The sequence below is a fragment of the Psittacula echo genome (genome assembly GCF_963264785.1).
Source record: "Psittacula echo genome assembly, chromosome: 3".
NCBI classification, from domain to species: domain Eukaryota; kingdom Metazoa; phylum Chordata; class Aves; order Psittaciformes; family Psittacidae; genus Psittacula; species Psittacula echo.
In genome coordinates this window covers 33,157,956-33,177,779 of record NC_137736.1, presented here as the reverse complement: position 1 = coordinate 33,177,779, position 19,824 = coordinate 33,157,956, and the positions used below count along the sequence as shown (strand labels likewise).

Here is a 19,824-nt window from a genome sequence, read left to right as displayed (position 1 = left end):
TGAATGACTACACACTGTTGGGTCTATTCCCTTGCAAAATTTCCCTTGCAAAGTAGTTAATTCTGTAGGCTGCTATCAATTGTGATGACAATTGATGATAAACTCATTCATAATATTTTTATCTAGAAATGCTGAAACAAATATGTATATTTTCTCATATTTTGTTCCATTTCAAGCTGCCTTAAATATGAAAGACAGCTACTTTGCTATGGGGGAAAGCTTTATCTTAGTGTGAAGAGCTAAACACATCTGTACTGGCCCATACTTCCAGGCTGGCTGCCACACCAAGGTATTTTGCTCCCTGACAGGTTCAGGTTACACGTCACAAGAGGATCTACCGAGCTGAAGCAAGGATAGTATACAACACAAACACTCCCAGCACTTCAGCACTGTAGTTTTTCCCCAGTTTTAGAGGTTCCAGAAAGAACCTGGACCTGGGACCAACAAGCATGAATGCAGGAGCTGCCAGCTCAACACACAAGTAGAGTTGCAAGAGAGGGGCAATAAAGAATGAGGGCATTAAACCCTTTTTATCCCCATTAGAAAATCCATACCAAATTATATGAGGTTCTTAGTGTGGACAAAGACACTTCCTCATTCTATAGGGCCCATCCTCTGCTGCTACCAGACCTCTGGACCCTCCCAAAGCTGCCCAAAAATTTACTCAGGCTAAGTATCTTCAGAAAAGAGGATTTTCACTGGCACTTCCTGGTGACCAAAGAGAAATGAGAAACCAGAAAAGGCTGCACATCATTTTTTGGACACTTTGGAGTTTTCTGGCTACCTTAAAAAGCAAAGGAAGATAGGTTCATGGCATATTCCCTATCTCTTACAGGTCAAAGTCCGCATGAAGTCAACAGTGAAGCCAAACAGCTTGGGCCCACCTAAAGGACTCTGCCATGGACCCCATTTCCCAATAACAGTTCTGTGAATGCAATGCATCTGCTGGGGCAATTCCACAGAAGTTCCCAAAATCAGGGGTCAGCTGAACACCACTGTGAGTATGACAGTATGTGAGTATGTGAGGTGACTCTGGAGGAGGAGCGACTGACATAAAAATTCACGATCTTGCATGGAATGGTCAAAAGGTCTGAGGTTATGACTGGTCTAGAGGTGCAGGAAGGTAGGACATTCATTGACCAGGAGATGGCTGGCTCAGGAGGGTTGACTTTTGGTTGCAATGGTCTGTGAATGGATGGGTATTTCTTGTGAGGACCATGGAGGAATTTGATTCTTCAAGCTTTTAAGTGAAGGCTGAAATTGATATTACAGTAGTTTTGGGAAGGACTCCTTAGATGTTTGAAGCTACTCATATTCTCTCCTGACAACAGCTAACTAAGGCTGAGTCTGTATACAAAAAGTCAGACAAGCTCTGAGAGTTCAAGTGTGATATATACATTATATAGCTTCCCCTGTCATAAATGCCATGACTTCATATTCTCATATCCTGACAAATTTTGAGTGTCTGCTGCTGCACAATGATTTTTCCAAAGAGAAATGAAAGAGGGTCATATACAATACCTAATTATACACTAATTTTGCTTCATGACATCTGTTTTTCTCCTTTTGTGATTTACAATGAGTAGCTATGGAAACTGAGGGTGGCTACCTTAGTATTTCGCAATGAGTAGGCAGTGGAATTTATTAATTTCCTCAGGATAGTTCTATTTTGCTTAGTCAATAATTGGGATCAATGTGACTACAAAAAGTCATATTAAGAAAGGTGAAATGACCTTTTCAATTGCGTTGCAAAGCAAGTATTTCTGAAAAAGCCTTGTTAATAATGACTCATACTTAAAATAACAGACACAGTTACTCAACCTCCTCACTTGTTTATATGTCAAAACTTCTATACCAAACCCCTCATCAATCCACTATAAGAATGCTTCTGTGTGTGCCATGTTCACCCATTACAGGAGAAGAATCAGTTCATCAAGAGAAGATGTCAGCATGATTACAGAAGTTCACGATGCTCACCACATCATAAAAAGAAGCATGGATTGGAGTACCTACTCTGAACAGAAGACGGCTGGAGATTCACGGGCCTGTTGCAAAAAAACTCCCTATAATCTATGCATTTCCTGTTCCACAAGATAAGGCTAATAAAACGGTGGACTACATCAGCATAGGAGACAGTGTGCCTGTACCCAGTAGCCTCAGCTCTCTGCCATGCAATTAGTGCTTCAATTTTAGTTTGCTTTGAGATTCCTCCACCTGGCAGTTGAGACATTTGGCTAGTCACAACAGAGAAAAGCTCCTAAGGATGGTTTGGTATTGTCTTCCTCATCCACATTAAACACTGCTAACCCACAAAGACTTGCTCTTCTTGTGTTACGGTTTGGCAAAGGAAAACATTTTTCATAGGACTCTTAGATTGTGAGGTAGATTTGTAGTGATAGTTGCACTTGCCTTGTTCCACGCTGGCTGCACAGATGAGCTAAAATCACCTTTTTCCTGATGAACCTCCAAGCACTGTCAATGTTTTAGATTACAGAATTTTATTTTCATAGGAGGTCAGTGAGGTCAAAGATCAGCAGCATTACAGAAAATGCTGACAACCTTAGTGAAAATATTTAGGGTTATCAAAGGTCTTGCTAACTGTTCTTGAGATATTTGCCCAACATACACACTTGGATTAAGGCATCCTTGAATTTTCTTAAATAAAAGGCAATTAAAAGTAACCAAGTGCACCATCCAAAGAATTCCACATATGTTGCTGCAGGATATTTTTTACCTTCCTCTAAGATGTGAAAGAGACTATGCCAGGAAAAGGAAAGCAGGCTTAATGGCTTTTTGATCTAAGCAGACTTTGGGATAAGGCCCAAAAATATGCAGCTTCTTCTGATTCTTGTTCTTTAAGGGGTGAACACACCACATACAAAGACTTTCCTATAGTAGCTTGTTGATAGGTATACGGCATAGGAGTTCCTACATATAAATGCTACCATCTGCAATTGGGTGCTATCCTCAGTGTAGCCCTGGGAACAGTATCTCCATACTATAATAACAGCTCCATCACATCCAGTCATTGCTCATATGGAGAACTTTCTATTTGCACCTGAAGTGCTAGTACGAAATCTGTTCTGGGTTGTGTGCAGACACTGGGAGTAAAATCCAGGGGTTTTTTCAAAGTCAGTGGTAAAACTGGTATTGAATATCATGAAGAAGAATTTCGCCTGAGGATCTGGCTTTGTGTAAATGAGGTCTAACAAATTATGTTAATATATAGCAGACATGGCCTAATCAAGAATATTTAAGATCTAAATTCATTAGGTGTTTACTTGGTCAAGGAGCAAAGGTTGGTTTTCTTAGCAGTGACTCCAGTCAGTGGCAGATATACTTCTTCGTTTGTCTTGCTCAGTCCTAAATTGGACTCTGTGGTTCATTAGACTTGTACCATCCTCTCACAGATGTGAATTTGACCTTACCTATGTATCAAGTTGTGACTACTGGGTCTTAATTCTATTACTTTTGCACATCTCATAGTATTCAATTTGCAAATAAAAGACTTCAAAATAAAACAAAGCAAAGCAAAACAAAACAAAAAGCGCAGTTCTGAATATAGGATAGGCAGTACAGTACAGGCACTACTGTATAGGCAAAGTACAACAAACATTCACTTACCTAAAGTAGAATTGACAAAAATAAGAGTTACAGATGCATTCTGAGGGTTAGGGAGTGCTTCTATGTCAGCTAAACAAGTCAAAATCTCAGTGTCCGTCGGAGTCAAAGTTAGGGTGCTCAGGGCATTGTGGAGGCCATTAGATCCTTGACTTTGCTGGGTAGCATACCTTGATGTATCAATGAAGGAGTCATTTGCCATCCAGGTAATGTCTGGAGCTGGAGCCCATCCTATGGCTTCACAAACAATTTCAACTGTTTTGTTCTCCTTTACTGTTAAGGTGTTATTTTTGATGAATAAAGATCCATTAACTGTAAGAGGGAAAAGATGTTTTGTTCTCTCAGAATATTTAGCTGCATTGTTTTCCTGCTGATAGTTTTAAAACTTATCTTGCTACCCAGAAATAGCTATACCTTCAGATATGAAGTCAAAACCAAACATTATTAACACAGATATATCATATGCATGATACAGACATGCAGATAAAATTGCAACTTCACGGACACATTGTCCAGTGTGTCTAAAGCACAAGTCTCAGTTTTCAGTACCTTTCCAATAAAAGGCAGGAAATTATACTTTTTAGCCATCCTGATATATTTCCAGCTGAAGGACAACATAATGAAATGACAGTGTTTCTCTCTAAGTTTTAAGTATGCTCAGTTTTTATTAGGGAAGGTTTATGAGTAGATGATGAGATGTTGCCATTGCATGGAGTATTTCTTTGACAAATGGACAGTGCCTGGTGGTTAGAGCTTGCTTTACTGACTGCACTGTGTCACTAGTGATGCTTCAGAAGACAAAGGGTCTCATATGCAGGAGCTTGATACATAGGAACTTTTTATTCCTTGGAAATGGTAGCTTGCAGCAGCAATCATATGAAAAATATCACTTTGTGTCTCAAGGGCTGTACTTCTAAACACCATTAAATCAAACTCAGATAAGCTGGATATAGTCTGAATCCTGAGTCAGAAAGCAGGAGGCAGATCTGTCCTAAAGACAGCAGATGGTTCATGCACAAAGATATGCATAGGGGTAATACCATAGAATCATAGAATGGTTAGGGTTGGAAAGGACCTTAAGATCAGGTAGTTCCAACAACCCTGCCATAGGCAGGGACACCTCACACTAGACCATGTCACTCAAGGCTCTGTCCAGCCTGGCCTTGATACTGTTTCTAGACAAAAAGATAATTTTTGACTGACTGCCTTCACAGACTTTAATGCAATCCAATAAAAACGTAAGAAAGAGATGCAACAGGAAAAAATAAGGGCAGTTATAACCTGTGTTAATGGCACTCTGAATGTGAGTCTGAAACCAGCTTTGGGAGTAAAATTAAGACAAGAGGACAGGAGGTAAAGGATGGTAATGACAGCATGTCATTCACAGGGTTAATTCCAGCAATTCATCAGAGGATTCCTTTAAGTGCAGTATAATCATAGAATCATAGAATAGTTAGGGTTGGAAAGGACCTTAAGATCATCTAGTTCCAAACCCCCTGCCATAAAATAGCTTTCTATTGGTGGTTATACGCACCTTGAACAGAAAGAAATGCAAAGCCATTCTCACTAGTTTGCTGGATGCTGCATTCGATTTTTCCAGAGTCACTCAGCTGGGTTTTGTGGATGATCAGCTCAGAGGTAAACCCACTGCTACTGGTATAATTTTGAGAGGTGAAGCGATCTGATGTTTCAACAGCTCCTTGAGAATTGATGACAGTGAGGACGGGGTTTCCATTGGACAGCCAAATGAGAATTACCCATCCTTCCGACACTGTGCAATTAAACCGGGCTTCCAAACCAGCAAGGACTGTTGCATTACTAGGGCCATGTATAATAGAGTAACAAAAGCCAAGACCTGACACAAAGAAAAAGACATAGTCTGTAAATACATATACAGCACCACAAACAAAGGCCTTTGACTTAATTTTTACTGCCAGCAATTTAAGGTCAAAAAGCCAGGCATCCTCGTTCAAATAGCATTATTCACAAGGAGCACTGGGGTATTAAGCACTTAGTCATGTTTCTATCAGGAAAGGCTGTTGATTCAGCTGAGCTGGCATTTCACCTCTGACAGTTGTCAGTGCCTGGCACTTTCAGGAAAAGATTTTTATCTCATTTTCTATAATGCCTGTCAGTAAGTAGTTAAAGATATGCACAGTGAATTGAAATTGCAACTGAGTAATATTAATTCCACATCAGTAAGCAGTGGTCAAATGCTACATTGTTATAATGGACCCCCAAGCCAGTCATTATAAACCTAAGTTCATGTTTATATAGTTTAAAAGATCTTAACCACTTGAGATGGATCTTTTGGCTCCAGCTCAGATTAAATGGCTTTCTTTAAAGATGCATTTGGTTTTTTGTCTCTCCTCTTCCAACTCCAATATCACCTCTCTTCAGTGATTCACTAAAAACCTGACATCATTTTGCTGAAAGAAAAGGTTCCACTTTTAAATAGGAAAATACACAACTTCTCTAGACTTCAATAAAGTCTAATAGTCAATAAAAATAAATAAAGGAGTATGTAAATAGTCTCTTATCCATACTTCAGATTGCCACTGAATTTTTGCAGCCCCAGCATATATCCTGCTACGCTCTTTCCCCTATTCATCTGCCTCTTCCTTATTTCTCATGCATGCACCACATACATACTTACCCACGTTTTCAGGCTGTTAACTAGAGCTGCTGCAATTCATGTGTTTTCTTTCTTAAAAGGTAGTATGAATTTTGGCTACCATTTTTCAGAACGTAAAGCTCCCTTCTAATGAAGGCATTTTGTTTTCATTTTCTCCTCAACAGACCCAGGTCCTCCCATTATTCTCAGAGGAATGATGGTGCAGCTGTTGCCCAGGCAGATGGCAGATCTCCTGTGTGTGGGAAGGCAGAAGCACCCACTTGTACCAAGCCAAAAGTGAAGGAAGAGCAAGGCTGAGACCCTCTTTTTCAAAGCAGCAGCTGTGACTTCAGTCCCTGAATTAGCCAGGGGAAATTGTGCCATTTTGAAGGTGGGCAAACTTTAGAGCTCAGAGAGAGAACATTTTATACCCTAGTCTTCATGAGGGACAAACCTTTGCACTGTAAGGACTTCTCAGATTATTTTATTGGTGTCTTAGGGAACAAGACTTGAAAGAGCAGCTCACCAGTGTCTTTCCTCTATTGGGAGCCCAAAACGGTATGCTCTCACACCCAGTCCCTTTACTAAGTCACTGCCACCACCAGCCCTGTTGGCTGCAGGTGGAGTGAAGGTGGAAGGAGAGTGCTGCCATTGCAGACCTTGCTGTCACTGAGGTTTATCTCAGAGGACTGCCTGTGCTCCTCATGCATCCCACTAGGCACAGTTCTTCCTCATCCCCCACAGATACTATTGTCTCTTCACCAGCCTCTAAGCTCAGGTCTGCTCCCTTTTGTCCTAGTGCACCTCCCTGTGACAGAGCTCCTCTTTGTTGGGGATATTGAAAGGTTTTGTTGGCAAGGGACCTCAGGAAATCTCTAGCCCAACGCTCTGCTCCAAGCAGAGACCTCACAGTTAGGACATTTACACAGGACCTTGTCCTGTCAAATTCTGTGTATCTCCAAAAACAGAGTTTTCACAAGCTCTCTGCAAATCAAGTAGTCCTGCCAGTGAAATCTACCTCACCAGTGAGATTTTCATCACTTACTATGAAACACTCATGCAGAGGTAGCACCAGGACTGCCAGTGCTACATCTAACAATTCAGTCTGTAGCTGCATAATTACAGCAATTAGATACTACTGTCCATAGCAGTTTAATTAAAACCCCATGTTTGAAATTTGGCCTGAGAATAAATGTTCAACTATTTTCCAGGAGAAAGAAAGTCTGTAATGGCCATTACTCCTTTGCTAAGAGTATTCAGGACAATAAAGTGAATTTTAAAGGTTTCATTCAAGTCAAGGTTTGTACATCGTAGGTGCTTTATTCATTGATGGATTCATTATGAATTATTGAAAATTTCATTTTTCATTCAGTCAGTAGCTGAAATGAGTAAAGGAGAATATGTTGTAATTTTTCACACAAAAGAGATGCTTGATAGTTGTATAAATGGAACACAGTTACAACGTTGCAACCAGAGCCTCGGTGAATGCACTCAGGACATAGGGTCTGTAATCTCATTGCTCCAACGTCTACGTAATTTTCTAATTCCCAGATCACACTTAATCCTAGGCACTGTATATCTAACCAAGTTTGTGCCAAGAATTGTTCTTTAATATAAATAGCTCCCCTCTTTCCTCCCACCTGCTGCATGTATTTACAGATAAAAGCCTTTTTATTCTTTGTTTTGCAGGATTATGCAAACCTAGCTTTCTCTGGTTCTTCATATGATTGACTCTGAGTTCTCTTGTGTTTACAAAAACCTTTACAAAAATTTTCCACCTTCTTGTGTTATGCTACCTCTGCCATGCACCTTATTCTCCAAAGTATATCTCTGTGAGCAATAAACATTAAATGAAAAGCAAACTTCACTTCCCCTGATAGTTAATAAAGCCAGATAAGATACAGCAAAACATATTTCTGTTCAACTTAAATGTCTCATTTTTTCCAGTGGCATTTATTCAAAGCTCCCTTCAGACTTGTAGAGGTGAACTGAAATGCATTAACACATGAAACACCCTGAGGATGAACTCATCAATCAAATCTATGTGCATACCTTAATCTGTTGCTTTACAAACAGCTAATAAAATGCCTAAAAGCCATTTCCTCTCTTTTCTATTTGTCTCCTTCTGAATGTTAGGGATTGGCCACATGTCTGTGGATGGCATCATTTACAGGACTACAGGCTTTCTAATGAGCGTGCACTGATTAATTGCATTCCAGTGCGACCATTTGTCACATCATATGGCCCTCTTTCTGATACTCAACATCCAGTTGTCATGATTCCTATCATAACTTACATTACCAGGATTGAGACACTGTCCTAAGAGCAAATGTGTCGTTGAATTACCTATCTTTTCCTGACTCGTATTGTAGCCAGCCTTTACAACACTACTCCCTGTGCATCTCTGGTGCCTACAACATATTTATGTGCTGATTTTTTTGATTTTAACACTTTGTTTGAAGTCTTCCTGAGTGGTTGAAGTTGACATAAACAACTACCATGATGATACACATAGCATGAACAAACTTTCTTAGAGTTAATACCAAAATGCATTTAGTTGCTCATGAAACAGGAGCTGCAATACTTATCCACACTGCTCCTCTTAACGCAAACTGATTTCAGTACATTTGGAACTTATTTCCATCCCTATGCAAACACTTCACTTTTTTAAGGAGCCATGGTTTGCATGGCTCTGAATAAATGATGTAACTTTCAGTACACTGCTAGCTGTTAAGTAATTATCATGTCTGTGGGTTCCATTATAGTCTTGAAATTTATCCCTAAACATGAATAATCAGTGATCATCGGTTCTAAAATTACATGACTAATATTGCTTTTGTTTTGTTCAGATAGTCAAGACAGTTTGAAGGTAGGCAGATAGGCAGGTAGGCATGAGTCATTCCTTCATTTATCTAATATAAAACCTGATCTAGTTGGAAGATGTCCCTGCTTATTGCAGGGGGGTTGGACTAGATGACCTTTGAAGGTCCCTTCCAACCCAAATTATTTTATGTTTCTATAATTCTGGCTTTTTATCTGTCCATAGGAATAGTAGGATTTACAACTTGTTCCACCAACAATCTCTGCTGGAGCAATAGATGGTCTTTCACCAACTTCTGTGAGCTAGGGAATAGGTCCATAAGCCCTGTGGGGGGATCGTATAGGTGGCAAAAGGACTGAGGAGCAAGACATAGCTCAATCTTGCCTCCATTTAGGTCTCCATGAAGCCCCAGCACAACCAAAAAAGAACTTCATGAACCTTCTCCACCTGCTGCCAAAACATTTCCAGTGGTTTTAACTTTGCCTCTTTATCTTTTTGCTTTTGCTTTTTTAGCCTGCAATAGCACATGTAGTCCCGAACCAACAGTGTGTTCCATCGTCCAACCCATGTGCAAACACTGATATAGTAACCTGCATAAGGTCAAAGAGGACATTCATGGCAGAAATGGGATCTAAACACAGTTACCAGCACCTTGAGCCAGCACTATAAGTCCTTTTGATAGACCTTGCTATTTGCACTAAAGAGAAAATTTTAGAGCTAGTTTCATCTACATATTGCTTAAAAAATATTTTGCAGATGGCTGCTTTTAGACAAATGAAGGCCTCAGGCTAGACTGTCCTTGTACTTTACAGGAATTACGTGTTCAGCTCTTAACAGCTGGTTTAGCATCTGCTCTCCTTCCCCAGAAATCCCACCCAGGCAAGTATCATCTTTACAGTAGGGAAATGTTAGGCTGTCTTTGTGACACTGCATTACCCCCTGCTTTTTGAAGAAGAAAGCTGAGTTAGGACACCTTCTTTGAGGCACATCACTAAATGTTTATGAAGCAGTCATCATTGGTGAAAGTTTGCTTAAACTGGTAAGTTTTTACAGTAACCCAGTTGTTCAGTCCTTCCCAACAGCATGCAGAGTATACACCAACTCCTTATGAACTCTGTCACACAAATTCACTGTGGGTTTTGACAAAACAAAAATGCATCTCGTTCCCTGGATGATGCATGCACTGAGGGAACTTCATTTGCCAAAAAACTGCCCTTGCCCTTCACCACCAATGTTTTTTCTTCCATGCTTCAAACAACTCTAAAGGACCACTTCCTCATGGTGAAGGTTTCAGCAACATGGACACTGAGATGTGGCTACCTTCATTTCCTTCCTTCCTCTCCTCTGCTGAATCTGTCTTTTCTCTTTTCTATGTGACCTATCTAGATGCAGCACAGTAAAGGACAGGATAGGCTTATCCTTTTGCCACAATGATTCCTTTTTTTCCCCAGCCACATTATGATATTTCAAAATAATCTCCCCCTCTACAGCCATACTGCTCTTCCATAAACACTGCCTTTTATCCTTCAGTTTTTGCATCTAGACTCTTTCTTCCTCCCTTCCTACTCTGCTATTTCTGTTTGAATTTCTACAGTTTTTTCTTTCCAGTCTGTTCTAAAAGCCTTTTTCTTTTCATTCTTTCTTTAGTCTCTTGCTCACCCACCTTGTCTTCCTCCTTCCCTGCCTCATCGTTGGCCCATTGCTGCAATGACAGCTCTGCAATAAATTGTTTTGGATTTGGTAAGATTTTTCTTCAGCACATCTGAACCTTAAACTTCAGCACATCCCAAGTTTATTTCAAAAACCAACAGCCTTGCAGCTGAGCTTTTTGAAAATTAAAATAGGTTAGAGCTTGTCAAAGCTTGCAGAGAAGGACTAGCTTGTTTACTAGGTTATGTTAACAAGACTTTTTAAAAGCTTATAGGATGTTTCTGCCAAGTAATACTGGTCTACTGGTACTCAGCAACATGCATTTCCACCCGCTGCACACAAACCTCTCCAAGTGTGTCTTCCCATCCCTTCTCTTACTGACAGCTGTCTCTTGGCTCTGCTGCTGGACTACTCCTCTCCTTCTAACTGTCTCTTGTCTCCAGTGGTGAGAGTCCCCAGACTGCGAGCACCACAGCACCACCACCAATATGCTGGTAGCAGGCTGGGATAGCTCGTGATCTGCAATGCTATTGCTGCCAAATGGCATGCAATGCCACCCAAGAGGATGCTCAAACCAGTTATGCCATGCTGTCATCTCGGCAGCCTAGCCACACTGCCCAGCCTTCTGAACCCTGGCATCCTAAGAGCAGCAATACTTCTTTCAAGAACAACACTTGTGTCTCCGCAATACGCTTATCCTCTATACTTCGCGGTGTGCTCCCACGGCTGTACTGCGGGCAATGCCTACCACCCCAATATGTCTTTCAGGTGGGGCAATAAAACATCCATGGCATGTGTGCTTGACTAAAAGCATTAGTGAAGGCTAACAGAAGTCCTCTAAAACTTGTAGTACTCTGCTCTGGATGCTTAGGAAGACAGTGCAAGAAACAGAACAAATAAAAACTGCAGCTTCCTTGTTATGACTTCTCAGTGTCCAAGAATAAGAGATCTAGGGACTTCCTGAGCCAATGATTGCATCTGCACCTACATACACTCCATATTTGTTTCTAGATTTTTTTCAGCCTACTTAAAGTTTCGTAGCCCCCATATCCAGTGACTACAAGCTTTACTATTTACCTACACACTGTGAGGAAAAGTACATTCTTTGGTTTGCCTTAAATCTTCTTTCTGGTAATTTTACTGGTTGCCATTGTTTCTTTTTGGTATGAGAAATTGTGAATAACCATTTCACATTTCATTTCCCTTTAATTAATTATCTTATTAAATTTTAACTATTTCTTCTTTGTCATAAGCAGAAAAATATGACATCCTAATGAAGGCCTTCTCACACTTTTGATCACCTCTGTCACATTCCATACATTTCCCAGACCTAATATGCCCTTTCTGAAATGGAATAGCTAAACATCTGTCGAAAACTTGTATCTTTTAAAGGCTAACAAGACATCCAGTTTTGTTAGCCTTTGAAAAAGATAAGATTTCTGTGGATTTATATAACACCAGGTTTCATTGTATTTACCTTACTGATGAAACTAAGTGGTGAAATTTTCTTGCTTTTTCAGAAATATACTCTCTTTCCAAGGTATCTACCTTTTTCCCCCACTAGACATTCTTCACTTTAGTGATGCTTTGCATTCAATGTTTTCTGCTCCTTATTACTTATTCATTTGGCATCATGACATTTTCTGGCAAATCTTCCTAGTCTCTTTTTGGATTTGGCTGCCCCTAAGTAATTCTGCACCACCTGCAAAGTCTGCCACCTCACAGTTCACTCCTCTTCACTAGGTTGTTTAAGAGCTTATTGAATACCACACATCCCTGTGCAACTCCTCTGGGAACACCACTCTGCTCAGAAGAGTCAACGTTTATTCCTGCACTGTGTTTCCTTTCATCAATTATTAAGCCATGACAATACCTTCCCTCTCATCCCATTGCAGATCGCTCCCTTCAGAGCTTGTTAAAAACCCAGCTAGACAATTAATTAAAAAGAAAAATCAGCCTTGTTTCCGTTACCCAACTAGTCATTTTATATTCACATTTTCTTTAGAGCTCTACCACAAAGATACCATTTATCTGAATTCATTTTGAAATTCAATCATATAAAATGTAAACTGGAGGCAAACTAGCAAAATTATAACTTGCACACATTTCTGGAAGCAAAATCAGCTGCCGATATTGACTTCTCTACAGATGCCCCTCAAAAGCAGTCCTAAACAGACAGGTGGAAGATGAATGCAAGGAGAAGGAGAAATAAGTGGAACATCCCAGCTCACTGAACATGAGAGAGGGCAGCTTCCCCATCTCCTCGCCACCCCATACACTCCTCACTCCTGCACAGTGAAGCCCATTCTAAGACATCAGATCATTCAGGCTTCAAGTGTAAATTAACCGTTTAAAGCAGTTTAAATAATTCCCCTCTGGGGCCAACTGCTCAATCTGATATCACCAGTAACTCCTGCTTACACCCTTTTAAAATTAGTTCATACATTTTGTCCACGGTGGCTCATTTCATGGGTTATGAATGTGTCCTACCTGGTAGTGAGGCAGTTAAGATGAGAGGAAGTAAAATGAATTTCTGGAACCTCTCCATTGAAGCATTCTCTCCTGGTGCTTAAGGCAGAAAGCCACCAGCAGTCACCACGTACTTGAGAAGCAGCTTGGTAATGAGCTGCTACTTTTGTGTCCTGTGATAAAATGTGACTTTATGTGACCTGTATTACCAACAAGTAGAGAAGATTAAATGAGAGAGGGTTTGGAAGAAGAGCAGTATCTTTTCTTAAAACAACTGTTTAAAAAGCAGTAGAGGAGCTTCCTTCAGCAGAGAAACCTCCCCCTACAGGTCTTGCATCTCTCACACCCTTAGTCCCTCCTGGCTGTTGCAACACTACTGCTTCAGGATTGACAGTGTCATGGGAGCTCCATCTGCATCATTAAAGTTAATCATGAGCAGCTGGCAAAAATAATTCTCTAAGCTGCCTGCAATTTTGTGTGCATTGTGGGTGCACCATCTGTGCCGCCGGTGGCATCCTGGCAGACTAATGAATCCTGTGCTCCGTCACTTACTGTCAAGCAGGGCAACTGTGTAGGGCACCAGCCACTCCCCTGGGGTCAGAGGGGCACAAAACTCTGTTCAGAAGGGCTATTCCCACTCCTCGGGAAACTGATGCCTCCTGTGCCAGGTAGCCTTCAGGGAAGGAAGTAAGAATATACCCCAATGCACCGCTACACCCAGAAAGTTTTCTTTGAGGTTTTTCTGTGTGCTTTATTCCAAAACTAGGATTCTTATTCATACATTTCCAGCGAGACCCTGGTATCATCATTGCTGTGGCAGTCCCTTCATGCCTTCACCACGCAAGGGGCCACTCAGCTGGGAGAAAGAGCTCCTGCCATCGTGGTCTCTCCATCCCACCTGCCTTGAGGCAAGGATGAGAAACACCAAATCTCCTCCCAGCTCCCCAGACTGAGTACTTTCTGAGTACTCAGAAAGGCTGTTAGTGCAAAAAAGATCTCTATAATTATTTCTCTGAACATGAGAGTGCCTCTTACACTCCAAAACAAAACACTACCAAATCTTCCCTGTGGTCAGAGATAAGATACAGAGCCTTGGTGGGAACCATCACCTTGCTTCTGCATTTTCTGCTTTTTCAGTGTTTGCAATTCACTTGTGTGATATCATTCTTCTCTCCCTCAAAATATGTGGGAGAGAGTCTGATCACGCTGCTTGGTTTACAAACTTCTCAGCTGGGAAGTTGAAGCTTGTCTTCATGAAAGGGACACAGGCCAGAAGATGTGATTTTGTGGCCAGCCCAAATTTCTTGTCAGGAAAGTGCTTTTTGATTTCAGAGGTGTTCTTTGTGGCAGTGCTGTGCAATGCATAAATATGAGTGTCACCACAGAGACACTCTGAGTTTCCGGTAACAAGCATACTTTTTTAACCTCTCTTTTACTAAAACCAAAAGCACACCAAGGCACAAACCACAAAAGCCCTGGCTCAGCTGTTTTGCTGCCTTTAAGCAAGGAGTTAAGTTCACAATTTTGTGTGAAAACCCTGCATTATTTCCCAGCAGGGCTTTTGTAAAAGCAGTGGTGGTGAGATGGCACATGAGCGTATGGCAGGGCCTCTCACAGGGTGTCCATGTGGAAGGAATACTCCGCTCCCAGACCTTCCCTGCCTGCTGCTCACTGCAACCAACAAAACCCATTTTCGCTGTTTTTCCAAACATGTTCAGCCGCAGCAACAAGCTATACAGGAGCTCTGTTCGCTGCTCAGTGCTTTAAGCAGGGGGTCTTGCTGTGTTTAGTGCAGCAGGTGCCACCTGACTGGCTCAGCTGGCAGCTTCCTCCATGGTTTCCCGTTCCGCAAGCTTTCAGTTTACCTTGTGAGCTTAACGGCCAGCCCTGTCAACTTACTAACACTTTAAGCTGAACCTGTGGGCTGATTTCTTCACTTGAGGGAGGGAGGAGGCTAGTTTGTAGGCTGGTTTGGGTTTGCCCTGTGCTTTTTGAAAGGTTTTGATTTGTTCTCACTTCCATGTTTCATGTGCATAGGAGTCCCCAGCAGGCAGCCAGGACAGGAGGGTCACCATGCACAGCTCAGAGAGATTTCTCCTTGCTCTATCACTGTGATAGTTCTCAGCACATACACAAATCAGTCAGTAGATTCTTTAAGAGTTAGTATTATCTGTCATATGAAGTAAGACAGCTAAAGCACCAGAAAACAAATCCAAAAGGCAAGCCTGTGTACTTTTCCAGGAATCTGTGTTCCCATGCAGGGTCTACAGGCCTGGAGAGAACCCCATCGGGCAGGGCAGGAGCATTCATACCTTCGCTTACAGATCTGGCTGCACCAACACAAGCTGAAGTGAGTGAAGTTTTATGGAGAAGGGCATATGTCTCCCTTTATGGAGAACGGAACTTGCTAGGATCTTATGCCCAAATTCATGCCAAAATCAGTAAACAGCTTGTGGTGAAGTAAAATGAGATGGGAAAGGATTTATAACACCTTGTTTTACTTTGTTTCAAAATGGACCTTTAAAGGGCCCAGAAATATTACCCATTCCACAGATGAAACAGGATATTTTGGACAGTGATGAATTAAATACCTTGGCCTGAGCTGCTTTTCACCTTCTCCACGGGTGCCTGTGGTGACGCATTGCCAGCACTGCTAGGCATGGCTTTTAGCCTACTCCCTCCCGCATCCATGTCAGAGGCAAAGGGATTACATGGATAATATCACCCTAAAGGAGCAGCAGCTGGATCCAGCCCGGCACAGACTGAGGCTCAAATGCTTTGCGTGACACAAAGTGATGTGGAGGACACCTGCCCTGAAGGCTGGGGAGCACAGCAAGAGATGGGGGTCACAAAATACCTCAGCTCACTCTACTGTCACCAGGTCAGGGCAGGCTTCTCTGCTGAAGCAGAAGCAGAGGAGAGGATTAAATTATCTCTCAGCTGACAGCTCCTTGTGCTGAGAAGCAAATAAAAGCTCTAGAGCGTTTACCTGGATCAGGGTTACCTGGATCACTTCCCTGAGCGCCGAGAGGGTGTCTCGCACTGCTTCCCCTTTGACGACGGCCCGCTCTCACCCTCCTCCCTTGGGACGCAGGAGGAGGCTGGTGCTGTTCCAAGCGAGGAGATCGGGGCCAGCCCTCGCCTCCCGGCTCCAAGGAAGCCTCCCTGAGGCGGCGTGCAGCTGCCCAAGGCTCCACAGGGTGGGAGCACAGGCCTCTGCCGCCTCTCAGCTGCGGGGCCACAGGGCACACGCCTGCACTGACATTGTCCCCGTGGCGCCGTGAGGTAAGGATTGCCTCTCCCCTTCCTCCCGCCCAAATACGCCTAGCGCGGTGTTAATGTTTAACCAGTCCTGCAGGAGGAAGGCAGGCGCAGCCGGTGACACACACAGAGGAGCAAACTTCATGCTGTCCCAACCCTAAAAAGCTGGCTGGGCGCTGCCGCTTGATGTCTTGGCAGAAGACAGCCATGCCACCTTGCCAGGATGTGACACTGGGCACAATGGGAGGTGTGGGGTTTATTTCATCCCAATTGATAACCGGACAGGTGAGTGTGTTGGTGCCTGATGCCGAGCTCAACCCACTGTCACAGCGCTGTAGGCAACGTGGCAGAGAGCAAAGGTGCCCACTGGTGGGCCCTGTGCCAGCCATGACCTCACCAATGGGGCTGCCACCCACAGCCAGGGATGGCGGGGTCTGTTGACAGCCCCCAACAGGGCTAGGGTCTGAGACAGAGTCAGGAACCACTTAGGGGTCCAGCCAGGAGCTGAAGGAGATGGGTCGAGAACAGGGCTGGAGACAAGGCCATGATGTGGTGCCAAGGCACAGGGTTGGGGCAGGGATGAAGCAGGCTGTGGCATTGCTAGGGCAGGGACTGATAGCGTCAGGGAGCTGATATAGGGCCCTGGACCATGGGTGCATGGAGGAGCCCCAAGGAGATGCCAAGATGCAGTCAGGGCCCCTGGTGCCCTCAAGGCCTCGAGAAAATGTGCCCTCACTGTTGTGAAATGCAACTCTATAGGGTTGCAACCAGTGAGAAAATTGAATTTGTTTTCTATCTTTTAATGGAAAACACTGTCTCCACTTGGTTTTCTTTTTTTGTTTTGTATTTTCATATTCCTTCCCTCTTTTGAGTTTATATTTTGAGGAATTTTTTATGTTGCATGAAGAAAATTTTCATTAAAGTGCTTCATTTAGTTCTGCAATATTTTTTGTTTGTCTGCTCGTTTAAATCACACCTTTTCCTGCCACTTTGACAGCTGTGTTTGTTCACCAAAGCTGCCATGCTGCCTCATGAGAGATGCTTCTTCAATGGCTGCAGACTTCACCTTCCTCTGACAGCCGAACCGCATCCTTCACATTATGCTATTGTTGGTCAGTGCATTGAACTGATGTGACACATTGAGAGATTTTTATGATTAGTCCATCTGCTGGAAAGCTTAAATTGTAAAGAAAGGACATACAACTTTCCTGAACTATATTTCATACTAAGCACACAAACAGTTCTAGCAAGTAGAAATTAATGCCGCAGTGACTTGAAAGGTTCAGTTCAGCAAAGAAAAATAAAACATCAGGAAATTCCAATCAATTGCCAAAATTAAATTTCAAAAACTTTGCATTATTAGGAAAAAATATCACTCCTACTCGTTAAAAAGAAAAAAACTACGAAACCTGCAGAAGTTTTTTTGGCCAGATATAATTATTTCTTTTTGCTTCCTTCATTTTAGAAATACTTTTTTTTTTTAAGTGTAAAATCTGACAATTTTGTTCCGCCAACACCCCTACTTTCATAGCAGTATACTTGAAATACTCTGTATAGCTATGTCCAAATAAAGAAAAAAAGGAATAATATCTAATAGGCAGATTCCTTCTCTGGTTCCCAATTAGAAAAACTGCAGAAGGTTAAAATGGATTGACTGGATTTTCAGCTTGAATTAATAAAGATAACTCTTCACAAAAACGCTTTGGAAAGGATAATAGCTGCTTTTAAAACTCTTACAAAATCACCATTTGGCTCTACTGAGAAGAAATTGGCTCTATCATTTTTGTAATTGCTCTTCAGGTAGATTTAAGCTACTATTAAATCACCCCTTAACCTTTTCTTTGTAAAAGTAAACTCCTGATCCCTCAGCATATCCTCACCAGTGCTGTGCTTTAGACCTTTGTCCATTTGATGTCCTGCCACTGGACTCTCTCTGGCTTCTCAACATCCTGCTTGAATTGAGGGGCACAAAAACATGTACAGATTTCCAGATGTGTCTAGTAGATAATAATAGTCTCTCTGAATTTGCCGATAGTGCTTCACTGAATGTTCCCTAGTACGTGGTTTGCCGTACTTGCAATGAGAAGGCATTTTTGGCTTCTATTCACCCTGATGTTCATTTCAGACAGGTCTCTGTATCAAGATTTCTACCCCCTGTCACTTCAGTGGTACCACTGCAGCCTGTACCTCGAGGTTCTTGCACCTGATGTGCAGAACCTTGTGCTGCCTCATACTGGATTTTGTGATGTTTCTGTTTGCCCGGTCCTGAAACTTATCAAGTTCCCTTTGGCCGTCATGTTGCTACATCTGTGCTACTGTTGTATAACACAAGCTAACCACAGCTTGTGATCAGCTGTCACTTTATCACATTGCAGTCTGTCATGGTTTGTAGATCAGCCATATCCTTAAACATGTACGCACATAAAGATGCCCACACCACCTTGGTGGTACCCATCACAGGCATTTCATTCCCATCCCCTCAGCACAGAGAGGACAGGTTGAAGCCCACGTGGGAACTGGATGCGTCATGGCCTAGAGCATCCACCATGTTTACGTCCTGCTCTGGATTTGACCCCAGTGGAATTCGTCAAGAAAGCATCTGTCACCTGCACCCACACGCTCGCTGGCTTGGCTTCATCAGCTGAAATCCTCCTGGGTGAATCTGGTGCACAGTGACTGGATTCAAATGTCATTTGTTCTCCCTGGGGCTGCTTAGGCAATCGACACATTTAATATTTTATCAATTATTTATTACTGCCCTTGTTAATTCCTTCCTTACTTTGACTTTCTTAATGAACCATGATATCATGATGAATACAACCTTTGTCGTCGTTTAAGATGTGTGTGGGATAAGATGTTACACAGCATGGTAAAGTATTTGAATCCCCAAATGCTCAGAACAACGTACATGTACAAGACTGCTCATGCTCATTACTGTTCAAAAGATCAGGTCCTAAGTTTGCCAGTCTGATGCAAATGGAAAAACGTTTTGTGAATCATCTGCCTGCATAGCAGGCAGATTCCTACCTCCCACTCCAGTTTTCCTAGACATTTTTTTCCAGTTCTTCCTTTTTCTTCTGCCTGTGAGTAGGAGGATTTTTGCTTCCCCCCTTTTTTTTCTTAACCCTTCCAAACTTTTTTGCACACCATATAATGTCCTATATATGGTGTGCAGATTGTGTAAACCGCTGGAGCAGCCCTCATCGTTTTTTGTTCTAGGGTGTGTTACTCTGAAACATATGTCTATACAGCTTGCTGTGCAAACCCACGCAAGAAGCTCCAAATGAAATGGACTTTCAGGGAGTTGCTTAGTGAAGCCTTCTGTCATTGTCATTGTGGCTGTAAGACTATTTTTTTTCCCTCACAGGAGAATTGGACAAATTATCAT

At 42.3% G+C, this 19,824-nt stretch overlaps 1 protein-coding gene across 1 annotated transcript in view; it reads right to left on the bottom strand.

The window, feature by feature from the left end:
• The window catches only part of IGSF5 (immunoglobulin superfamily member 5), a gene marked incomplete at both ends in the record, with an annotated part of 28,852 nt that extends 15,598 nt beyond the window's left edge, over nucleotides 1-13,254 (bottom strand). The window contains 3 exons of the mRNA XM_080614239.1: nucleotides 3,625-3,933; nucleotides 5,156-5,476; nucleotides 13,197-13,254. Coding sequence (XP_080470365.1) covers nucleotides 3,625-3,933; nucleotides 5,156-5,476; nucleotides 13,197-13,254 — 688 coding nt within the window. The remainder of the gene's footprint in view (nucleotides 1-3,624; nucleotides 3,934-5,155; nucleotides 5,477-13,196) is intronic.
• Nucleotides 13,255-19,824: the final 6,570 nt, after the last annotated feature.